The sequence below is a fragment of the Mauremys mutica genome, chromosome 1 (genome assembly GCF_020497125.1).
Source record: "Mauremys mutica isolate MM-2020 ecotype Southern chromosome 1, ASM2049712v1, whole genome shotgun sequence".
Lineage (NCBI taxonomy): Eukaryota > Metazoa > Chordata > Testudines > Geoemydidae > Mauremys > Mauremys mutica.
This window is the reverse complement of record NC_059072.1, coordinates 321288374-321312040: the sequence shown is the minus strand read 5'-3', so window position 1 is coordinate 321312040 and position 23667 is coordinate 321288374. Positions and strand designations below refer to the sequence as shown.

At 42.2% G+C, this 23667-nt stretch overlaps 1 protein-coding gene across 2 annotated transcripts in view; it reads right to left on the bottom strand.

Moving 5' to 3' along the window:
• Positions 1–23667, bottom strand: part of ATP8A2 (ATPase phospholipid transporting 8A2) — a 637783-nt gene that overhangs the window by 146006 nt on the left and 468110 nt on the right. For both annotated transcript variants that reach the window (XM_045017301.1, XM_045017311.1), the window contains one exon: positions 5953–6027. In XM_045017301.1, coding sequence (XP_044873236.1) covers positions 5953–6027 — 75 coding nt within the window. The remainder of the gene's footprint in view (positions 1–5952; positions 6028–23667) is intronic.

Here is a 23667-nt window from a genome sequence, read left to right as displayed (position 1 = left end):
AATGAACCTATCTTCTATGAACTTATCTAATTCTTTTCTGAATCCAGTTATACTCTTGGCCTTCACAACATCCCCTGGCAACAAGTTCCACCAGCTGACTGTGTGTTGTGTGAAGAAGTGCTTCCTTATGTTTGTTTTAAACCTGCTGCCTGCTAATTTCATTGGGTGACCCCTGGTTCTTGTGTTATGTGAAGGGATAAATAATTACTTATTCACTTTCTCCATACCATTCATGATTTTATAGGCCTCCATCATCTCCCTCATTCCTGTGTTAGGCTTACGCCAATCCACAAGCCAGGAGCTGGTCTGGTGAGTCTCAGGGCAGATATATAAGCCTCATGGGAGAAACAGCGGCTCAGTCTGCCCAACATCACTTCATGGCTTGGTACCCTCCCCTGCCTGAAAGTGGTGACTAACTCCACACGCCTTAGCCTGCTTCAGCCCTGCCCGTGCTCCAGCCTTGCTCCTAGTGCTACTTTTGCTTTGTTCTTAATCCACTCTTGACTCCTGAGTCTGGCTCTGACCTACGGTTCCGGTTCCTGGCCTGGCTGACACTGCACCAACCATTAGGCCAGACTGCCTCTGCTCCAACCAGTAGACCAGACCCTTCACATCTCAGTTTCTGAGTTTGGGCAGATTGTGCTATCAGACCCGATGGCCAAGATGGTTTTTCTATGCCTGTAAGTGCCCCCTTACTGTCAAAATGAAATCTCCAGGCACTTCTGCCACTGAGATGGCAGAGCTAGTTCAAACCACCAGAACCAAGTGGCCCAGCTATAATGGGAAAATATCCTTCCTGCACTCATGTCCCAGCAGTCCTGGGCCCCTCTGCACCATTAGCCATGATAGTCCAAGACCTAGGCCTGAAGATCCAGTAGCAGAGAGATCTGAATTCTGCTGGTACTTTCAGGAGTTTCTCAATCCATGTCACCTATTGTTCCAGTTGCATCCAGTGATGTACCTGAATGACCAAACCGAATGACCAACTGTGCTGTTGAGGAGGATAAAAGTCTCAGGGAAGGAGAACATCAAGCTGGAGTAGAGGAAAGAAATTCCATAGTTGAAACCCTCCTTCCAGATGTACAGTCACGGTATCCTCTCACACTGAGGATACCTCTCTGGGAGAGTAGATCCCTGTTATTAGTAAGAGGCAGGGAATAGTAATGGGAGATTTGATTATTAGACATGTAGATAGTTGGTTTGTTATGACTGGAAGATCTGCATGGTGAATTGCCTGCTGGGTGTGAAGGTTGCAGACATCTCAAGAAACCAAGGTAGACTTATATGCAGTGCTGGGGAGAAGCCATGATCACGGTACATGTAGGTTCCAGTAACATAGGGAAAGGTAGGAGAGAAGTCCTGGAGGTCATATGTAGGCTGCTAGGTAAGAAACTCAAGTCCAGGATGGGCTCCACCTAAACCAAAATGGAATCAGATTGCTGACATGTAAAAATAAAAAAGATCATAGAGGAGTTTTTCAACTAAGGGCTGGGAGAAGGCTGACAGGTGCAAAGAAGCACACAGTTCGAACAGCTACATCCCTTAGGGGAGGATTTAGTAAAGGAGATAGTCTATATCCTGGTAAAGAGGAGATGACAGAGGTTGATAAAGTACAGGTAGGAACTGAAGGGAAACAGTCAAACCAAAAAGAGTCCCATTCAATTACATCATACAAAGGCAGACAACTAAATACTGACAAATTTTATAAGTGCTTGTCTACAAACACAAGAAGTCTAAATAGTAAGATAGGTAAACTTGAGTGCCTGGTATTAAGAGGATAATACCATTTTAGAGGCTCACACTATACATATGCACACACACATATTCGGGCATAAAAAGTAAGAGGACTAAAAAAATGCCACCTTGACTAAGCAGAGTAAAAGAGGTGGTTAGAAACAAAAAGACAACCTTTGAAGTTGAATCCTAGTGAGGAAAATAGAAAGGAACAAACTCTGGCGAGTCGAATATAAAAGTATAATTAGGCAGGCCAAAAAAGAATTTGAAGAGCAACTGGCAAAAGACACTAAAACTAACAGTAACATTTTTTAAAGTACATCAGAAGCAGGAAGCCTGCCAAACATTCAGTGGGGCCATGCGGTGACCGAGGTGCTAAAGGAGCACTCAAGGAAGACAAGGCTGGTACGGAGAGGCTAAATTCATGCTTGGAACTCTCCCCTGTCTGATAGTGATGACAAACTCCATCCACAAGCCTTACCTTGCTCCAGCCCTGCTCTTGCTCCAGCCTAGCTCCCAACCCTACTCTTGGTTTGTTCCAAATCCCCTCCTGAGTCCAGGTCCAACTTTGGACTTTTGATCCTGGCTCAGATGCCACCACACCAAGCACTACACCAGACTGCCACTGCTTCCACCATTAGGTCCGACCCTCCACATCTCGTTTTTGACATAGTACCTCACCAAGGTGTTGTGAGGAAAAATACATTAAAGATTGTGAACTGCTCATACACTATGGTGACAGGGAGCATATAAATAGAAAGATTAGATATGGTGTCTTATGCACCAAAGGGTTTACAATTAAATTAAAGGCAAGGTTCAGTGAGCGAAGGTAGGAATCAGAGAGGGAGCATGAATATAACAATAACATGGTCACATAATTCCCTAGGTTAACAATGTGCATTGACTGATTCTTCTGAGGCATTTCAAGTATTGAGGTTTTTAAATGATCACATCTAAAAATTCCCTATTAAGCCACAGCCCCTTGTGCAGCTCCCTTAATATTTGCTTCCACCACCACTCTGGCTGAAAAAAGTGACCCAGATTTTGCCTACTGTTTGATTTATTTATTTTGAAGGGCTTTATACAGTCTATCCCAACTACTTCTCTATCTAGCATTATTAGTGCCTTTTGCAAACTACAAACTCTCCCCATTTGCCCTAGGACAACAGACCTTCTCTCTTTACATTTTCATTTTTTTATTTCAATTTCAAGAAATCATTAAAAATAACCTCCTATATAAAAGCTGTAGGCATCTTTAACATACCAGAAAAATATCAGATACATTTGACAACACATGGAAGCTCAGAGACCACTAAGACCTCAAGGGTTGTCCCGTTCTCCCTGCTGCATCCAGGGGCAGGGATGGGTCCATGCAGCAGTAAACTACAAAAAGTGAGAAAATCCTATTCCCCTGCTCAATTAATTACCTACCCGCTTACCCACACCTCCTGCACCCAACAGCCAATCTCCCAATGCCACAAAACAGCTCAGAGACCAGAACTGCTGACATTATGGGGTTCCTGATGCTGCTGGGAGGAGGGGATTCTGGGGGCCATGTGCCCCCAAAGTTTTGGCTCTGTGGGGCTGGGAATAAAATGGGCTTAGCTAGCACCCACCCCCCAACACCTTGTGCTACTGACAGTGGCGGCTGCTAGCCTCTCCTTTTTGAAGGATGCTGCGGTCTTCTCAAAGGAACTCAGCTCCAGAACTGCTATGAATGGCTCAACCCCACATTGTGCTCCTGAGAAGGGAGAGGGATTGCTAGGACCATGTACCTTCAGATCCTGGCCCATGTCAGAGGGGAGGAAAGGAAGAGGGAGACTCTGAAGCACCTTGGGCAGGTCACTTTGGGCTTAATTCTGGCAAACCTTACTCACAATGAAACGCACTCAGGTATGTGAATAGTTTCGTTGAAGTCAAAAGGCTTACTCCCATGAGTAACGGCTATTCAATGTGGGTAAGTGTTGCAGAATTGGGCCCTTAATCTCTCTGTGCCTCAACCTCCTCCTCTGTACCATCGTGACAATCACACCTACTTTACACGCGTCCTCGGAGACTTAATTCATTTGCTAAGTGTGTTGAGAGCCTTGGATGGAAGACACTATAAATTCAAAGTTTTATTAGAATGTAGCCTAAAACTATACTCTCCCTCCTTCATCTTCACCCATCTTCTAAACTGACAGTTTCATGCTGGGAAATTAATTTCTAATCCAATTTTCTACAGTTCAGCTAACAATCTCTGATTAGATGCAGTTTTATTTATTATCTTTACAAAATCTTTTGCTTGTATACTGGATTGTGATTCCTGCCAGCAATGCATACTATGTCTGGAGACTGCAGGTGAAGATTCAGTTCCACACAGGGCTGGATATTAGCGGGGATCAGTAATTGCAAGCACATTTTCTACATGAATGATGTAATCTTTTAAATTAGTCATAAAGCAACAGGCCAGATGGCTGCAATGGCAGCACTCTCATATGGGATATGAGAGCCAAAGCTAAGGCCACTAGTCTAATGCGCTCCATGAAGATTCCACGCTATAGGATGGATTTAGGGTGTCTTCAGGGATTTTTGGTATTTCCCAAGTTTTCTGCAGTATTCACGTTTTCACTTTAAAAGAAGATCTTTTAGCCCATCTGGTTATGAAGGTAACCTTTGAAGGCAAGCCTATGCAAGGCCAGAATTCTGGTTCTACCAACCTTACCCACAGTAAGTAACACTGTAACGGGACTACTTACCTAGGGGCTGGAACTAGGGGAGCTGGGGGTGCTGCCGCACCCCGGCTTGAAGTGGTTTCCATTATATCCAGGGTTTACGGTTTGGTTCCGGGGCTCTCAGCACCCCCACTATACAAATTGTTCCAGCAGCACCACTGACTGCTTATGAAGAAGTAAAAGATTATTCAGCACTGGGGAGAGTAGCAGAATAGGGCCACGCAGTGATATCCTAAAGCCTAATCTCTTTGAGTTATTGAGTGCCTCCAGCACTCTGCTGGATGTGGTCTTTAGTGACCCTGGAATATATAGACATAATGAAACAATAGCTTTAGGATAGACTGAACTGCCATTCATCTGAAGACACCTAACCAAAATGTTAATTCTGAGACCTAATACCAGTAATTAAAGGCAACATGGTTCACTACTTCTTCATTGCTTTCAGCTGCAGTAGCCAGTTAAAGTGTTTTAATTCAGGGTAACTAGATTCATTTGAAAAAAAATCATGTTAAAAGATTTATAGATGCAAATATGTGAATTGAAGAGATGGAGTGGGGTGCTTTAGGAAAACTTCGAGATCTCTGAGTGAGGGTGATGCAAAGAACTGAGAGAATGTAAAATCTCTGGCCTAAAATCTCCTCTTATTTGACATTGGGTTGTGTGGGATTATAATTTTTAATTTTTGAAACAAGTCCTGGTAAAATAAAAAGTAAACGTTATATAAAACTATTAATTAATGATATAAACAGTTTATTTGGTGACTTTTGGTGTTTTCACTTATTTGGAGTAAATTTGTTTTAAAAAATCCCAAAGATTTAAAAAAAAACCCTCAACACACAATCAGGAAATTTCACACATGTTAGCAAAAGTTCCTGCAGTTTCCCAGTTGCCTTAGTCAAGGTTTGTGGATCCAGGCACCAGACTAGATGTAACTAATAATGTCACTAGTAGATGTCAGTGAATTGATAGACCAAGTTTCTATAAAACCAGGGAACAGAATAAATTTTTAGTATTGATTGTGGAATATAAATGCCTAAAAATGGCCTCCCATGGATAAAAATGATAAGGGGCTTTAGAAGCTACCATAATACAATAATGAATGAAGGACAAAACGTCCAAAAACATGATACAAGATAAATATATATTTATGTTGACTAGGAAAAAAGAAGAAAAATAAAAATGTTTAAATATAAAAAATAGTCTGAAATACTTTGAACAATTTGAATTGCATAAACATACAGCGATCTAATGAAAGCATATTATTAAGATAAAAGTGCTAATATTTTCAAGGCACTGTTCCAAATACATTTGCTGTGATTAAAAATAAACATCCAGGATCTTTTGCATCTACAGTCTAGAGCAGATGAACAAAGGCCCTAAAAATGTGTTTGTACTTCATGATATGTATGCAGATGGATGGCTGAGATAAACTGCACAGACATAAACAACAATGGAATGTCACTGAGGTTCTGCATACCATCAAGCCGAGACATGGAATACTTACCACATTGTACAGGCCGATACACCATCGCTCAAATAAAATCTGCCCAGAAAATCCATTAACAAATGCAAACCAAAGCTGAAACAGAAGAAAGTTACACAAAACTTTAGATCAATATTGCGCTAAATGTTTCCATATACTGAACAGAGAGAAGGGTGTGGAATGTGGACCACCATCTGAAGACAGCTGCTTACTGTGCTCTAAAAATAATTATCAGCAGTGTCCCACAGTTGTTTCTTTTAAAGTCCTGCATTTTAAATAGTGTTACAGAACTGCTTATTTAAGTTAGATCACTAAGGTGATGGAGCAATTTGTAGTATTTGCACCACTGCACTAAAAAAAAAAATCCCTAAAACTATTTATAGACTACCGACAAATTGTTAACGTATGCAAAGTTAGCAGCTATCCTGGTTTCCATGACAGCTTGGTAAACGTGTTCTGAAGTCTGTAATGCCCCATTTGACACTATCTGGATAAAAACAGCACCACTTTAATTCTAGGAAAGTCTTAGAAACTATTGCAACCAGAATGCTATGTTGCCTTGCAAGTTCTGCTTAAAAATGGTGAGAAGCCAGCTTCCTTGACCTTAAGTCTCACATTGCTCAACCAGCTTCTTGACATGTTTAAGTACATATGCCAGTGCAATTCACAGAGCAGGTGAGAGGGAGAAAAAATAAAGAGAGATGAAGAAGCATTCAAATTCTCTAATTTCCATAAGCAACACCTCCATTCCATCAAGGCTTCCACTAGCCAATACTCTCCTGGCCTCACATTAGGGTGACCAGATATCCCGATTTTATAGGGACAGTCCCGATTTTGGGGTCTTTTTCTTATATAGGCTCCTATTACCCCCCACCCACGTCCTGATTTTTCACATTTGGTGTCTGGTCACCCTACCTCACATTGAGAATCCACCATACACAAAACCAGCAGAAACCTGCTTCTCCAAGAGCATCCCAGCATCAGAACCCAACCACTGCTTTCTTGACTAAAGGACTGTGGGTAGAACTGCAAAAAGATTGAGACTGTATTTCCAACAAGAACTCATAGCTGATTCAGGCGTCTCAGGTGGAGAAAGTCTGAGAACCTCTTCTCTTGAGATGAAACAAATACAGCTAATTTTCTGAAACATATTTCCAGATCTTTGGCAATGGGGATCCAGGTTCCTTTTCTACAGTTCACAGTTCAGAATACAGCAGTTCATCTATCTACTCAGCAACACAAGCATCCCAGTGCTCTGCTCAGTTCTCTGGAACCCCAATTAACAGAGTCAACTTCAAGGCTTTGTTAAGAAGACTGCAAGCTCTCCATGACATTAGCCCAGGCTACTTAAGGAATCATCATTGTCTCTGAGACCATAACCTCCCATAACAGCTACAGACCTTCAGAAAAAATGGAAATGTCAGCCCCTTGTGCAAATGTGCAAATCTCTGCAGCTGGCCCATGACTAAGGCACTCGCTTCTTGCGGGGAAAAAATACATAGCTCATTTGTTTGATTTAGATTTCCCACAATAAAAAAATTCTTACCAACAAGGGGAGGAAGGAAAACATAAAATCCAGTGAAATATTTAACTTGCAAGATACTACGATACCATGAGGACCAATATAGGATAGACAGACAGACAAACAAAAAGTAACAGATTTCCCATTTAGAAGACAAGCACCTGACCTCTATTACTAACTGCTTCTTACCTAACAATACTGCTCCATGCAAGACTTTTTAAAATCTTCACTGGAAGGATTACGTAGTATCACTGATTAGTTTAGACAACTTAGTAGAAAATTGAGGTGAGATGTTTCTGACTCTTTCAAACATCTTCCCCTTGAAAAGTTTGTCTGACTTTGCTATACAAATAACATTTGTAGCATTCTATTAAGGTTCTCGGCCTAAATGTTATCAGTTACAGGCACTAGAAATTTTATAGGAAAAATCAAAATCTTCTGAAACCTCATCCAACCCCCAAAAGTATCTTTTATTGAAATAATCATAAGTTGGATAATCAAATGCACTTGTTTAAAAGGAAATACTATTTAGATGGGCAAGAACGAACAAAAACACAGATTTTAAAAAAAATATTTTGGTACTTTAAAATCCAAACTTGACAGTTTTCCTTTTAGCAGGATCCATACAGGTAAAACTGAAGCAAAATGAGAACATGCTGTATTTTCAATGCTTACACAAGCTTACTTGCATTACACTCTTTCTAAACATGAGATAGAGTTGTATGGCTATGACATACTATAAAATAACGGTTATGCTTGTCTTTTGCCGGGTTTCACAATAGCAAATGCCAATCAACACAACAAAGAATCCATGGTCTATTACCTTAATCTCTTAATGTCAAGGAACACAAATCATGGAGTCTTAGTGTAAAATAATATACAAATATATTTATTATGAAGCTGACATAAGCCATAAATTGTCATGTGTAGTTTGTTAAATACTATTTGTTTTTACAGACTAAAAAAATCCCCTGTCTTAATGTTCTTGTTAACAAGAAATACTAAATACAATTGAAGCTGTGCAAGTCACAACTACCCATGCTTGACTCAGACTTGGTGAGTCGCTCGGAAAACTTGCCAAGTCTGCCTGGCTTGCCAAGCTCCTGGGGTTTGCAGTGCTTGAGTATAGTCTTGCTAGGAGCAAATGGACCGAATGTTATTAAATGGCTTTTCTGGAAAAGAAATGTTCTTTTCAATTTAACTATTGCCTGACTGCCAAAACAGTTGGAACACCTTATTTATAATTTAGCTATAAAAAAAATATATGTCCAGGGAACATATGAAGTCTGATTTTAATGCAAGGAAATTCATGACTGAAAACTAAGACTGAAAATCCAGGTTGACACACTATTATTACCTTACTTTATTATGGTTAATACTGCAGAGATCTAAGATCTCTAGGTAATGTTATGTACTATCTTCCACAGTATCCAAAAATGGAGCACGTTTGGAAAAATGGAGCATGTTAAAGACAGAGAAACAGTCCATAGTTTCGGCCTTAAAGCATGGTTGCATTCTTTATATGTAATGACCCTCATTTTTGAAAAACTCAGTGCCAACTGTATGTGGGCACTTGCATACTACGAAGTCAGACAACCACCTCATTGTAGAGGTCACTGAATAGCTGACTGATTTGAGTTGGATGCAAGCTGGTGATCTAAAGGGGAGAAGCTCAATATTCCATTACCAATATCCTGGGCCACACAGTCTATCCACCTGGCTTTAGAATGTATTTTAAGAAAAGAGCAAGTGACATTTTCAGAAAATGTTCCCACTCCAGTAAGTTTGAAAGCAATTTTAATTGCATTTTATTGCTTTATGCATAATTATTACTTCAACATTAATGCTTGCAACAGTAGGAACTAATTTATTTAAGTGCTCTAAGGCAATGGGATAGCAAATCATCTATTCTAAATGTGTATATTTATGATGTCTTGATAATAGACAACGAGTACTAGAAATGTTTTCCCAGTCCTGCTAAAGGGCATGGAAAGCTAATATAATCAGGGTATCAACAATTGCCACAGGCACCAATTACAGCCAAATGCCTTTACTATATAGAGATGAGTTAAATTCTCAAAATAGCCTCTCTTAACACACACATTTTGCATGCTCTTACCAAATAAGCTCATTTACAGTTTGCCTAATAAAGCAGGTTTATGTATCTTATATGCAATTCATTAATAATGTATCCTGATTAAAATCCTCTTTGTTCCAGATGTATCTCTCAATGCAAGGCTCTAATTCCTGCTCAAGCGCACACAGCCCTAATATAATCCCTTCATTAGAGTATATATGGCACCAATTTTATAATATAGCTAGAAAATCTCTTTAATAAGATTTGACAGATTAGGCCTGGCTTCCTGAAATTCACTTGACTTCCCAAGGAATGTTTTTTTGCTATTTTTCTTTGCTTATAAACTGTTAAAAAGAGAAAGAAATTTGTTTTTCTTTCAGTAGTAGAAAAACAATTTTTTTCTAATCCAACCCACCCTAAGCAGATATCATTTAAAATTAAAGGACTCTCTAACCTTTTCTGCCAATTTCCCAATTATTCCAAGTTTTAACTGATTTTTTTCTTTTAAATTACTAAGAATTATACAGCAAGAGTTGGTCAGATATATAGCTTATAAGGATATAGAAGCAATCTCAATAGTAGATGTTTCCTAAATTTTAACACTAATATATTTAAAAAAAATCCTGAACAGATGTTATTCCTTCTATTGCTGTCTTAATTTGAAGGCTATAGTTGATATTTTAGTATCCTGGAATTACAAAAATGTACCATTTTGGTCTTTCATTCCTCTCTAATTATAGAGAGAGAGACACCCTGAAATTTATTTTTTCCCCTCGAACATATTGCTTCTATGCCTTCTCTTCTAAATATGAGCACTGAACACTGTAAAGATCTGGGGCCCTATCATCATGGAAGACGTGCACTCACCCCCAAAACCTCACAGAAGTTAACGGAGTTATATGCGCACATGCAAGGAGATGATCAAGCCCCTGAAGACTCTGCTACTCACCTATGCTATTACGGCTCATTACACTGGTCTACAATTTTTGAGAAGTTGTCTGTTTCAGAGCTAAAATGTGCTATTTATTATGTACTTTGATGTGCTGAATTCAAATATGACAATTAAAACAACTCATTGGCTACTGTTTCTAAGATATTTAAGTTTTTACATTTTATGTCTATGTATATTGTGTAGATAGTAGAGTTTTAATCATAAATTGTAAACCTAGGTCTTTTCATGTGTTTATGGTTGCTTTACATGATAATATTTCACCTGTCCTGTTTATGTAACACTTTAAAAATCAGCAAAAGAGTTATCTAACTAAAATTTATTATGAAACAAAAGGCAAAAAACTATTATGTACATAGTTTAGTCCTATTCAGTGTCTCCATTGTTGCAATGTCCTGGTGAAATCGCTCGCTGTGCTCGTCGCTCACTGCTCCGCAGTTCAGTGGAAAAAAATCTAGATGAGAGTGCAAAAAATGTATCTTTAGTGACATGTTGCAACCAAGGCTTTTGTATGCCTTGAGGAGGTTTTCCACCAACAACCTGTAGTTGTCTGCCTTGTTGTTTCCGAGAAAATTTATTGCCACTAACTGGAAGGCTTTCCATGCCGTCTTTTCCTTGCCACGCAGTGCATGGTCAAATGCATCATCTCAAAGAAGTTCACGAATCTGAGGACCAACAAAGACACCTTCCTTTATCTTAGCTTCACTTAACCTTGGAAATTTTCCACGGAGGTACTTGAAAGCTGCTTGTGTTTTGTCAATGGCCTTGACAAAGTTCTTCATCAGACCCAGCTTGATGTGTAAGGGTGGTAACAAAATCTTCCTTGATTCAACAAGTGGTGGATGCTGAACACTTTTCCTCCCAGGCTCCAATGACTGTCGGAGTGGCCAGTCTTTCTTGATGTAGTGGGAATCTCTTGCACGACTATCCCATTCGTAGGGAAAACAGCAGTACTTTGCGTATCCAGTCTGCAGACCAAGCAAGAGAGCAACAACCTTCAAATCGCCACAAAGCTGCCACTGATGTTGGTCATAGTTTATGCACCTCAAAGTTGTTTCGTGTTGTCATAGGTTTCCTTCATATGGACTGCATGACCAACTGGAATTGATGGCAAAACATTGCCCATTATGCAGTAAAACAGCTTTAAGACTCGTCTTCGATGAATCAATGAACAGTCTCCACTCATCTGGATCGTGAACGATGTTGAGGGCTGTCATCACACCATCGATGTTGTTGCAGGCTACAAGATCACCTTCCATGAAGAAGAATGGGACAAGATCCTTTTGACGATCACGGAACATGGAAATCCTAACATCACCTGCCAGGAGATTCCACTGCTGTAGTCTGGAGCCCAACAGCTCTGCCTTACTCTTGGGTAGTTCCAAATCCCTGACAAAGTCATTCAGTTCACCTTGTGTTATGAGGTGTGGTTCAGAGGAGGAGGATGGGAGAAAATGTGGGTCCTGTGACATTGATGGTTCAGGACCAGAAGTTTCATCCACTTCCTCTTCCTCGTCTGACTCAAGTGAGAATGATTCTGGTGCATCAGGAACCGGCAGTCCTTCTTCGTGGGGTACTGGGCGTATAGCTGATGGAATGTTTGGATAATGCACAGTCCACTTTTTTTTCTTTGACACACCTTTCCCAACTGGAGGCACCATGCAGAAGTAACAATTGCTGGTATGATCTGTTGGCTCTCTCCAAATCATTGGCACTGCAAAAGGCATAGATTTCCTTTTCCTGTTCAACCACTGGTGAAGATTTGTTGCACAAGTGATGCAGCATATGTGTGGGGCCCACCTCTTGTCCTGATCTCCAATTTTGCAGCCAAAATAAAGGTGATAGGCTTTCTTAACCATAGTGGTTATACTGCACTTTTGTGATGCAAAAGTCACTTCACCACAAACATAGCAGAAGTTATCTTCACTGTTCACACAAGTACGAGGCATCTCTGCTCACTTTGGCTAAACAGAAATGTGTCCCTTTGCAAAATCAAACACTGACAAATAAGAGAGCACGACACTGTGTGATTTCTAGAGCTGATATAGGGCAATCTGTTCAGCAGAGTGATGTAAGCTTCGTTATGATTGCATCATCCATGACTTCTAGGAATAACATGATGCAATTCATATCATGTATGACGCAATACCAGCTTCAGATTGCATCATTCATTGTTTTGCCTAAAAAGCAAGTACTGTCCAAACCCAGTCATAGATTTATTCATAGATCCAGTCAAAGATGTATTTTAGTCATTTCTGGTTTAAATTGAGATCCCTTCCCTTTATAACTCACTTATCCTCCGCTACTCCCAAGTCAAGGATCGTATATACTGACCCAATAGCAAGACTTGAAAACTAGAGCCAATCAACAATTTTAAGCATCATTTTTGTTCTCAGTGACCCAGAATTAGTAAAGTTTGACAACATTTATTTCAGAAGCATTTTGGCTGTAGAGCAGTGTTATTATCAAATTGTGATAGTGCCCAACAACACAGTCAGGATCAGGGCCCCATTGTATGAAACATGACCCCTGCCCAAAAGAGTTCACAATGTAATTCAAGACAAGGTGCAAAAAGTCAGTGTAATAGCAGAAGAGAAGGAGGGAGGATGGACAAGGATAACAGAAATGAGATACCAGTTACATAAATTAGCTATTAGCACAGTCCCCACTGGCTTTCTACCCAGATGTTATCACTAGGTAGCACTCTGGCCTCTTGGTTAAAAGGCATCATGCCAGGATACTGTACCCACTGCTGAGAATATAGTACTCAGGGATGTTATCTTGTTGGAGACTAGCTAAGAGGAAGTATTAAACCAAAGTCCCTTCTGGTCATCTCTGGTAGCACTTTTTCAAAAGCTGGATAACCTTCCAATATCCTAATCAACATTCCTTCTCTTAATAAAAGCAGGTTATAACAAACAAAGGAGTGTTTGAGCTATGCAACTGAGTACCCAATGACTCCATTTGCCTAAACCAAGCCAAATTTTCTAACATGGACATGTAAGCAGGATGTCCATATGATGCATTTAAGTGCTCAAATCAGCATTTAGGTACATAAATTCACACTTTAAACACCTGAGGGCTAAACTGAACGTGGGATCTGGATGTCTAATAAAGTGCGCAACCAGGTTTGCTTCTGCTTTCGTTCTATGGGGAATGATATCTTGAAGAGGTGAGCTTACATCATGAGCTGAAGATGGTAAGGGTGGAAATTTTCTTGATCTTCTTTGGTGCAGATTTCAGAGCCTTTGGTCCTAATGGCAAAGGCCAGCTATGGAGAAGGCTTCTCCTCTGATTCCCTGAAGTCACTGTCACTAGTGAGTCCACCATGTGAAGACTGTAAGTTGCCTGAGCTATCAAAGGTCAGATTTATTCATCTGAAGGCCAGATGGTAGAGCTTGCCAGTTGCCCAAAACATTTCCTTCTTACAATTAGCTTCTGTTCAATCTTTTCTCGATTACTTTCTTCAATCATGCTCAAATTTCCAAAGATACCAGGAAAACTGCACTGTCTGCACTAGATGTGAGCACAGGTGCTGGAACTAGGAGTGCAGCAGGGTTTTCCATCATATGCAAAGTTTACAGTTTGGTTCAATGGCTTTCAGCACCCCCACTATACAAATTATTCCAGCGTCCCTGGATGTGAGAGTTACACAGAGCCATGTATTGTCAGCAAATTACTGGCACTGTATCCTGTGTCATAACATGATGTTCCCTAATGGCTTTACATACATGTTGCACCAGAGTGGCATCATGATTCACCCACTATGACACTTTTTAGATCTGCTGGAAAAGGAATGAGCAAAGACAACTTTCTTTGACTCAGTCAACTCCGGCCAGGACACACAGGGGTTTCAGCAGTATCTGGTCAAAGTTGTCTAAAACTGCTGACAGAGCAAATAGTAGCAGTACTGTTGTTTCACCTCTGTCCATCTCTGTGAGGAACTCATCACAAAGGCCATTTCAGTTTCATTATCTAGCCTGAAACCAGACTGAGATGAGTCTAGGATACCAATTGGGATGAGATGTTGCAGAAACCAGTCAAACACCAATAATTTTGCCCAGGAATGAGAGGCTCAAGTGAATGGTACTTCAAGAGATTGTAAGTGCTATGCATTTTGTTTTTGTTGATTTATGTAGTACATACAGGCTATGTTGTCTGTTAGGACTCTTGTGTGTGATCCTTTGAACAGCGGGATGAAATGGGTGCAGGCATTCCTGACCACCCTTAACTCAAGGAGGTAGATGTGAAGGGATGTCCACCTGCCTCATGTTGTGAGGCCATTTAGATGCGCACTCCACCCTATGAGCTGAACCACATCTGGAGGCATCACATGTGAAGCCTGGCATGAGGTATTACTGCTGTGCCTGCTGCTATATGCCCCAAGAGTTGGAGGCAGTGTCTGGCTGATATCTGTGGCCTGTTTTGAATGGTCTCTATGAGTGTGGCCAAGAAGAGGAATCTGTGTTGAGGTAGGAGAGCTCTGGCTTGTAACAAGTCAAGGTCAGTGCCTATGAATTCCAGGTGTTGCATTGGAAGGAGGGTTGATTTCTGGGCATTGATCTGTAGGCCTAGTTCTGTGAACAATTCTACTGCAGCTTTGGTGACTTGGTGAGCCTCTTGGAGAGACCAGGCTCTGAGGAGGCAATGGTCCAGACAGGGTAAATCATGATCCCTTGGGAGCATAAGTGAGCAGCCACTACTAAGAAAACCTGTACTGGTGGCGGTCTTGTCCAAGGAATCAGAGAAATTGTCTGTGAGTCAGTAGGACTGAGATACGGAAGTAGGCATCCTGAAGGTTGAGGGCCGAAAACCAGTCGCCCTGTTCCAACACTGGAATGATCATTGCTAGAATGACCATCTTGAATTTTTGAGCTCTGACAAACTTGTTGAGAGGTCTGAGGTCTATTATGGGTCTCCATCCTCTTTTCTTCTTGGGCATTAGGAAATAGCAAGAGTAGAACTCTTTGCCTCGTAGATGGTGAGGTACTGGTTCTATGGCTCTTAACTGGAGGAGATGATCTACCTCTTGTCGTAGTAAACTTTTATGAGAAGGGTTCCTGAAGAGGGACGGGGAAGGGTGTTGTGGAGGGGGCAGGGAGGTAAAACTGATAGAGTGAACAATCTCTAAGCACATCAGTCCAATGTTATGCATTCCTGGGTGCTCTGGAACGTTGCCAGATGGTAGCCAAATGGGTGGATAGCTGTGGTCAGTTGTAGCAGTTGAGGAGAGTGGTCTATCGACGTCTCAACCAACACATCAAAATTGGTGCTTGGAAGTGGATGGCTGGGACGTGGAGGATTGTGGGCCAAATGATTTACATCTCGTGAACTTAGTTTTCTTTCTCTGTGGCTTGTAGTAGTGCTGAGTCGGGTATTGGAAAGTGCATGGTTTGTGCTGGGGCTGCGGACTAAATTTCCTCTTTTGTCCTGGCGTGTAGATGCCTAGTGAGTGGAGAGTGACCCTACAATCCTTCACGGTGTGAAGAGAGGCATCCATCTTCTCTGTGAAGAGCTTAGTGCCTTCAAAGGAAAGGTCTTCAACACTCTTTGGAAAAAAGAACGCGGAGTACTTGTGGCACCTTAGAGACTAACAAATTTATTTGGGCATAAGCTTTTGTGGGCTAGAATCCACTTCATTGGATGCATGAAGTGAAAAATACAGGAGCAAGTATAAATACATGAAAGGACGGGGGTTGCTTTACCAAGTGTGAGGTCAGTCTAATGAGATAAATCAATTAACAGCAGGATATCAACGGAGGAAAAATAACTTTTGAAGTGGTAAGAGAGTGGCCCATTACAGACATTACAGACAGTTGACAAGGTGTGACTGACCTCACACTTGGTAAAGCATCTTGTTAGACAAGGATGAATAGAGTATGTCAAGGAGTTTGTGGTGGGTGTCCTTGACTTCCTCTAGAGGTATCTGAGGAGTATCCGCCACTCTCTTCGCTAGGTCTTGGAAGAGAAAGTCATCAGCCAGAGATGGTGGGGGAAGGCATAAAGGCCTCATCTGGGGAGGAGGAGGATATGGTCCCCATGGTCACCTCCCCCCCAACACTGCCCTTCCCACTCCTCCACAATTCTTTGGAGGTTCTGAAACTCTGGACGCTGCAGCCCCAGGGTAATTCTCATTATCCACAGCTTTATTAACATCACAACACTGAAACTCAACAGTCTGGTTCAAAACCACAAGGATACACAATCTGATTTTAAGGATCACTATACAGCAACCATCTTACACCATGAAGCATAGCAGGGCAGCACTTCTATCACCTCCATCTGTACACACTGCTGCCCCAAGTGGTGAGATGGCACCTACTTTAACTTTCTAAATTAGTTTTCTTTTTTCTCTTTCATCACAGTTTGTTGAAAAAAATAGCTACCTGTCCAATATGCTTTTATATTCCACTGCAAGAGCACTGAAGCATATAATAAAAGCTTCTTTGAATCCAGCAATAAGCACCCTTTAGTGAAGCTAGGAGTCAGATCTGGAGGTAATGTGCTGACAATGGCAAAAGGACAGTTTAAAAGGGCAGGTATGTCAGGTAATATCTTTTACTGGACTAACTTCTGCTGGTGAGAGAGACAAGCTTTCAAGCTACACAGAGCTCTTCCTCAGGTTTAGTTTAGACAGCAGTAATTCGAGTTCCACAACTAAGCCCACAAGGATCAAAATATCCCATCTTCCACTATTGTGCACATCCTAATGTCTCAACTTGTGAGGTGCTGAATATCTTCAACTTCCATTCATTTAATGGGAGTTGAGGTTTCTGAGCAATTCGCAGGATCAAGTTCCAAGTGAGCAAGATAAAAGATAGAACAAAACAACAAAAATTGTGCTATGTCCAGATGTCAGACATGTTGTCCAGTAGCTGTAACATTGATAAAGTAACAGTGATATTTGGGATATGTACTGCAGCATCATGAGGAATGCAGTTTTTTAACATAAGAAAGGAAAGGGGCAGGATGCCAGAGGTTCGAATGGAGGTCCCATGAGAGCTGCTGAGACCATGTTAATGTCCCACAAGGGAACTGGTTTCCACCCCAGTGGACGGAGACGAAGGATTCCTTTAAAGAATCTCACCACCATAGCATTGGAAAACACCAGTCTTCCACAAATGGGTGGATGAAAGGCTATGATCGCTGCTAGGTGTGCCCTCAGCAAGCTAAGCATAAGGCCTGACAACAGAAGATGCAGCAAACACTCCAAAATATCTTGGATATTAGCCAGTGTCGGCTGAACTCCGTGGGTCAATAACCACATTGAAGAATACTTCCACTTTGCCGAATAGGCCATGCAGGGAGAAGGTTTTCTGCTACTGAGTCAGACCTGATGAATAGCTACTGAGCATTGCTCCTCCTCCTCATTCAACCATGGAACGGCCATGTCATAAGATGCAGAGAGTTGAGCGCAGGATGCAGAGCGAGACTGTGATTCTGTGTGAGCAGGTAGGGATGGAGAGGAAGGGATATGGGAGGCTGAATCGACAGAGCAAGAAGGTCAGAAAACCAGCACTGCCTCGGCTATGCTGGGGCGATGAGAATGAGCTTGGCCCGATCTGCCCCACATATCAGGGAGGCATAAGCGACGACATCCCTGGTTGGTAAGGGCCAGACAAAGGGAATGCCTTGACATACATTCCCCTGAACAGTGTTCCCTCTAATTTTTCCCCACACATGTGCGGGAGGTGATGTGTAACACATCACCTCCATATGTGTGACCATAACAAAATTCATGTGGTGAGGATGGGGCTGAGGGGTTCAAAGTGCAGGAAGGGGTTCAGGGCTGGGGCAGAGGGTTGAGGTGCAGCGGGTGAGGACCCTGGCTTGGTGTGTGGGCTCTTGGGTGGGGCCAAGGATGAGGGGCTCAGGGCTGTGGCAGGGGGTTGGGGTGAGGGCTCCGGCTGGGGGTGCGGGCTCTGGGGTGGGGCCGGGGATGAAGGGTTTGAGGTGCAGGCTTCCCTGGGGCTACAGCAGGGAGAGAGGACTCCCCCCAGCAACAGCTGGACTGGGGGAGAGAGGCACCTCTTTCCCAGCCACGGCAGGTCTGGGCCGGGACGGGTTGGGTCTGGGGCAGAGATGTGTCTCCCTCAGCAGTGGCAGGTCTGGGCCGGGCTGGGGACGCCTCTCCCCGGCAGCTGCAGGTCCATCTGCAGTCCAGGCTACTGGTGACAGTCCGGCGGCTGCTGGCTGCTGCTGATGGAGGGCGGGGGCAGAGAGAGGAGCCCTCAGCCGGTTGGCTGAGTGGAGCGAGTGGGCAGAGGTGGGGCGGGGGTGACCAGAGAGAAGCCCTGGGCTGGCAGGCCTACAGGAGCACGGGGGAGGAGCTGGAGAGGAGAGGAGCCAGCGCTGCAGCCGCTGGACCACAACGCAAGCGAAGTGGAGTGGTGGGCCAGGCCGGTGGTCCCCCCTGCTGAGCGTGGGCCTGCCGCCATTATAAACCTGGTACTGTCCGGGCCAGGCTGGGCTGGGGCCAGTGGAGGGGCACCTCTCCCTGTCATGGCAAGTTCTTGGGTAGGGGAGAGGCATTTCTCCCCACTGCAGCCCTGAGTGCCGGCACGGTGCTTAATAGGCTGCTGTGCAGCTTAGAGGGAACTTGGGCCCTGAACTATCCACCACTGCAAGGAGTACAGGTTTGAGGGAGGGAGGCAGACCAACCTGTCCAGGAGGTGAAGTGTTGGACAGTAAACAGTCCTGAGTCACATTTGCAGAGGGTGAAGGCACAACTTTGTGAACTGAACCACCTGCATGCATGTGAACATGGGGCCTAAGACACATCCGAACTGTCGGGGAAGGCTGAGACTGCTGACCGAGACAAAGATGGCGAATTGTCTGGAAATGGTTGACCCGCAGGAATGCTCTAAAATTCAGAGCTTATTAGGGCCCCAGTGAACTCTATTTTCTGAGTGGGGACCAGCGTTGACTTTCCTGTGTTTAGAATGAGACCCACAGGGTCCAGTAAGTGCAGTGTAATGTGTATGTGAGAAAGGATGGCTCCTCAGCACGATGGACAATGTTTAACCCCCAGTTAGGGCACCACTGGGGAATACTTAACTAAATACAACTAACACTAATCTAACTAGCACTAAGGGTATTACTAACTATATACATCTAGAAAAAATGCTCCACTAGTGAGAGAATGTGAGGCCAAGACCACACAGAGCTCTGAGTCCAACCACGAGCAGGGAGAAGAAACTGAGGGGGCTCAGGAGGCGCTGCCTAATATAGCCAGGGGAAGGACTGTGGCAGCAAAGCACGAGCACTTCCCCTCGATGGGTACTACTAGGCAAAATTCTCTGGCTCTGGTGTGCTGGGTGCGCACACACACACACGCACACTGAAGTGGAATGCACGGCTGCATCTACTCACAGAAGAGCTATTAGTGATCAGAGGCAGCATTTAGTGGATGAGGAAGACAAAACAAATACAAATATTTAAAAAAGCCACTTTTCTACCAAAACACTCTGCATGTCCATAACTGGAGGAGGGCTGATTCAGGCCTTCATCCTTCTGGACCAGGAAAGCGGAATTCTGTGGAGTTTACTGTATGTGTGGTAACATGTCAGATAAGATATTAAAAACAAGGTCCTTTGTGCTCTGAATGGCTGTTAAAGACCCTAAGACATGTTTTGGATTTCGTCCAGTGTCCTTGGGCAAAATTTTCCCTTTCCTGGACTGTTGGGAAGTGTGCCAGTTGGTGGCTGCCAGCCAGTGTAGATGTAGCTGCAATTAGAGAGGGGCCAATAATTGATTTTTCAGTTTGCTGGCAGTTCTGAAAATAATGTAAAGAAATTGGTTCAAGTGGAACCGAACCCAAAAATCAGTTTCAGGTTGAACAAATCGATCAGAAAACAGGTTTTCTGACAGATTTTTCAGACTCCCTTACAATTTTCAGCCCAGTGCATAGGGCACTCACTTGGAATGCAGGAGAACGGGTTTCAATCCCCCTGCCACCAATGTGGAAAAGGGATTTGAACTTGGGTGTTCTACATAGCAAGACAGCTCCCTAGCCACTGGGCTACAGGCTATTATAATAGAGGCTACTCTCATTTTCCCATGGAAGCTTTATCACCTAAATAAGTAAATAGTCACAGCAGAAACTTGAACGTGGGTCTCCTATAGACAAGGAGGTCTAAGTGGTCCTAGCCATCAAATCATTCAGACATGCTTTCCTTAGCCCCATGACTCTTGATGGGCGTCCATAGTGGCAATATGTAGTCATTCATATTTGTAGTCAAATTCACAAATCATTTCAGGTTGACAAAACTGCATATTTTGGTGAATAAACTATTCAGCTGAAAAATTTCACTCTCTTCTAGCTGCAATTAGGTGGTGAGAGAATTACTTCTCATATGTATGCAACAATATAATTGTATATACCTGTATACATCCTAAAATGCTTTGGGATCTTTTGGGATGAAAAGTGATATATAAATACAAGATGAATATTAAATATAATATGCCTAGACAAAAAAATCAACAAAGATGATAAATGATTGTATTTTTTGCATAACTTTAAACCTGGGCAATACATTATATTAATGGAGACTGATATTTAGTTTTTAACTTTATAAATAGATACAAGTTACTGGCGTTATTTCCCGCAACTCACTGAGGAATCTGATGGCACGTGAGTCCTTGACTGCTGCAATCCAGCCACCCATTTCATCTAAGCAGAACTCTTCAACCATTTCTCCCCACCTTTATTTGCAGAAGCCCCTCATGTTACTATTATAAACCCAAGTTCACAGCATTCACTTTTCTTGTCATCACATAAAGGAATCCTTCAGTAAGGCCACTGAATTAAGACTATAGGAGCAGTTCTGTAGCAAGGTCATTTTAGGTCTGGAACAGCTGTACCCTCAGGATTCCAAAGTGAACTGCCAGTTCCCTCTTGAAAGTCTCAGCTTTTTTTTAAATAAAGTAAAATTCAATTTGTGTAAGACCTTGGATTTAGGAGCTTTTACAGAAAGTTTATATAAAGTTTTTTGACAGCTTGGAACCAGTGAAAATAACAAAATTAGTAAGAGATAAGCCAAACCACTAAAGTGAGTCACAGCTAGGCTCTTCGGTCACACTTGACAATAATAAACCCTTACAGTGGTAGTCTCAAGAACAGCCTATAATTCTCATTACCCACAGCTTTATTAACATCACAACACTGAAACTCAACAGTCTGGTTCAAAACCAGAAGGATACAGAGTCTGATTTAAGGGATCACTAGCAACTCTTATCTATGTACTGTAGTTTTGTTTCTGAATACAGTACAACAATTTTCTTGGTAGCAGGAATGTATAGTATAGGCAAGTCTCTCTTTTGTAACAGTTGTTTAAGAACTGGAAATTTCCTCCCTACCAGCACCAAAGCTCAGTAATAAAATGCTCCTCTCTTCTGCTCTCCCCACCATTCCTCCCCTGAAAAATATTCCAATGCAATGCTGGTAAAATACATTTATGTGTATTTCTATATACACTGGCAAAACCTAAAAGGATAGATCCCAAACAAATCTTTTGCCAAAATACATAGTGCACTGAAAGCCCACATAGTCATTTCACTGGCAAAATATTTATTAATGGACTTTTCACTGTAAAAAATTATCTGTGTGGACTTGTTTGGAAAATGATTAGCTTTCTTTTGCTGCAACATATAAAAGGAAATTCTTAGTGGCCTGAACATTCCTTTTTATGTATGTGGTGTTTTCCAAAGGAATTGAGTTAAAAAAACAACAGAAATAAGACAAAATGCCTCAGACAAACAAAAGAAGAAAGCTAGAAGTTCAGATACTCGATAAACACATTTACACCCTTCCAGAACTCTTGGCACAAATCTGCCAGGTTTTGACATGTGGCTTTTGGAGCAGAATAGTCAGGATAGTGTGCTCTAACCAAAGAAAATAGCACAGGTGCTGTTTGAAACTACAAAAATGAATAAATTCCATCAAAAAGTCCGGGCTAATTATTAACTAATTGCAAAATGACATAACATTAATTTCCTATAGCCAATTGTCTTAGTCTCAGAGCATATTCCAGGTGAGTTTTTACCATATTTAGTTTACATATGCAACAACCTCTGCATATCTGCTGTGTGCAGAATCTGTCAGTCTCTCCAGAGGGAGAAATACCTCACAGTAAATGACCAGCAAATTGCCTTAGATCTTAGGTCAGGAATATGCCCTCTGGTTTCCATAGCTTTTCACCAGGTTCTGTAGGAATACATTAGACTGAGTGATTATTCATAATGAAAATCTTAGATGGCATCTCAGTATATTTACAAGGAATGGGCTATATCAGGGGTTCTCAAACTGGGGGTTGGGACCCCTCAGGGGGTCCCGAAGTTACTACTGGGGGTGGGGCGGTTGCGAGCTGTCAAACCACTTTGCCTCCAGTATTTATAATGGTGCTAAATATATATAAAAATTTTATAAGGGGGGGTCGCACTCAGAGGCTTGCTATGTGAAAGGGGTCACCAGTACAAAAGTTTGAGAACCAAAGATTAGGTATTACCTGATCTCAAGTCTCAGTAATTACTGTAACTGAGAATAAAGATGCATTTAATGTTTTTTTTTTAGGCGATACCACATGATATAAATAAAACTATAAAGCAAAAGTCAGCCAAGAGCTGCGTACTTTTGATTTGCTTTTTAAATTTTGGCACGTGCACCTAGAACTAGATTGATGGGCGTGTAACTATTAAACACCCAGAGCTATATTAAAACAAGTAAACGCATATAAGACTTGTGTGCACTGGTGAATTTATGTACTGGATAGTGTTATACATACAGACTGGAACACGCACAAAGGGCTAGATTCTGGCCACCCTTTACCCAAGTACACAGTGGGGGAAAGGGAATAAGCAGCCTTACACCTACACTCTGCCTTTGTGAGACCTGTATAAATTTCCCAGAATTGCATCCTTGCGGTCGAGGAAGATCAGAGCTGATTCAGAGATGGCCTCCATGGAGAGAACAGTCCTCCCTAAGGATGCAAGGATGGGTAGGTAACTATAGCTCAGTTTTCCCACCTGCTAGCCGGCTGAGCTAAGCTGACAGTGCTGGAGAGCCAGGAGGAGATGGGAAATATGCTATACCTCTTAAAAGGTACTGCAGATTGTATTCACCTTGAACATAGGGCAGCTCTATGAGATACTCTGCTTCTCTGAAGAAGTGCTCTCTATAGTGTAGTGTGC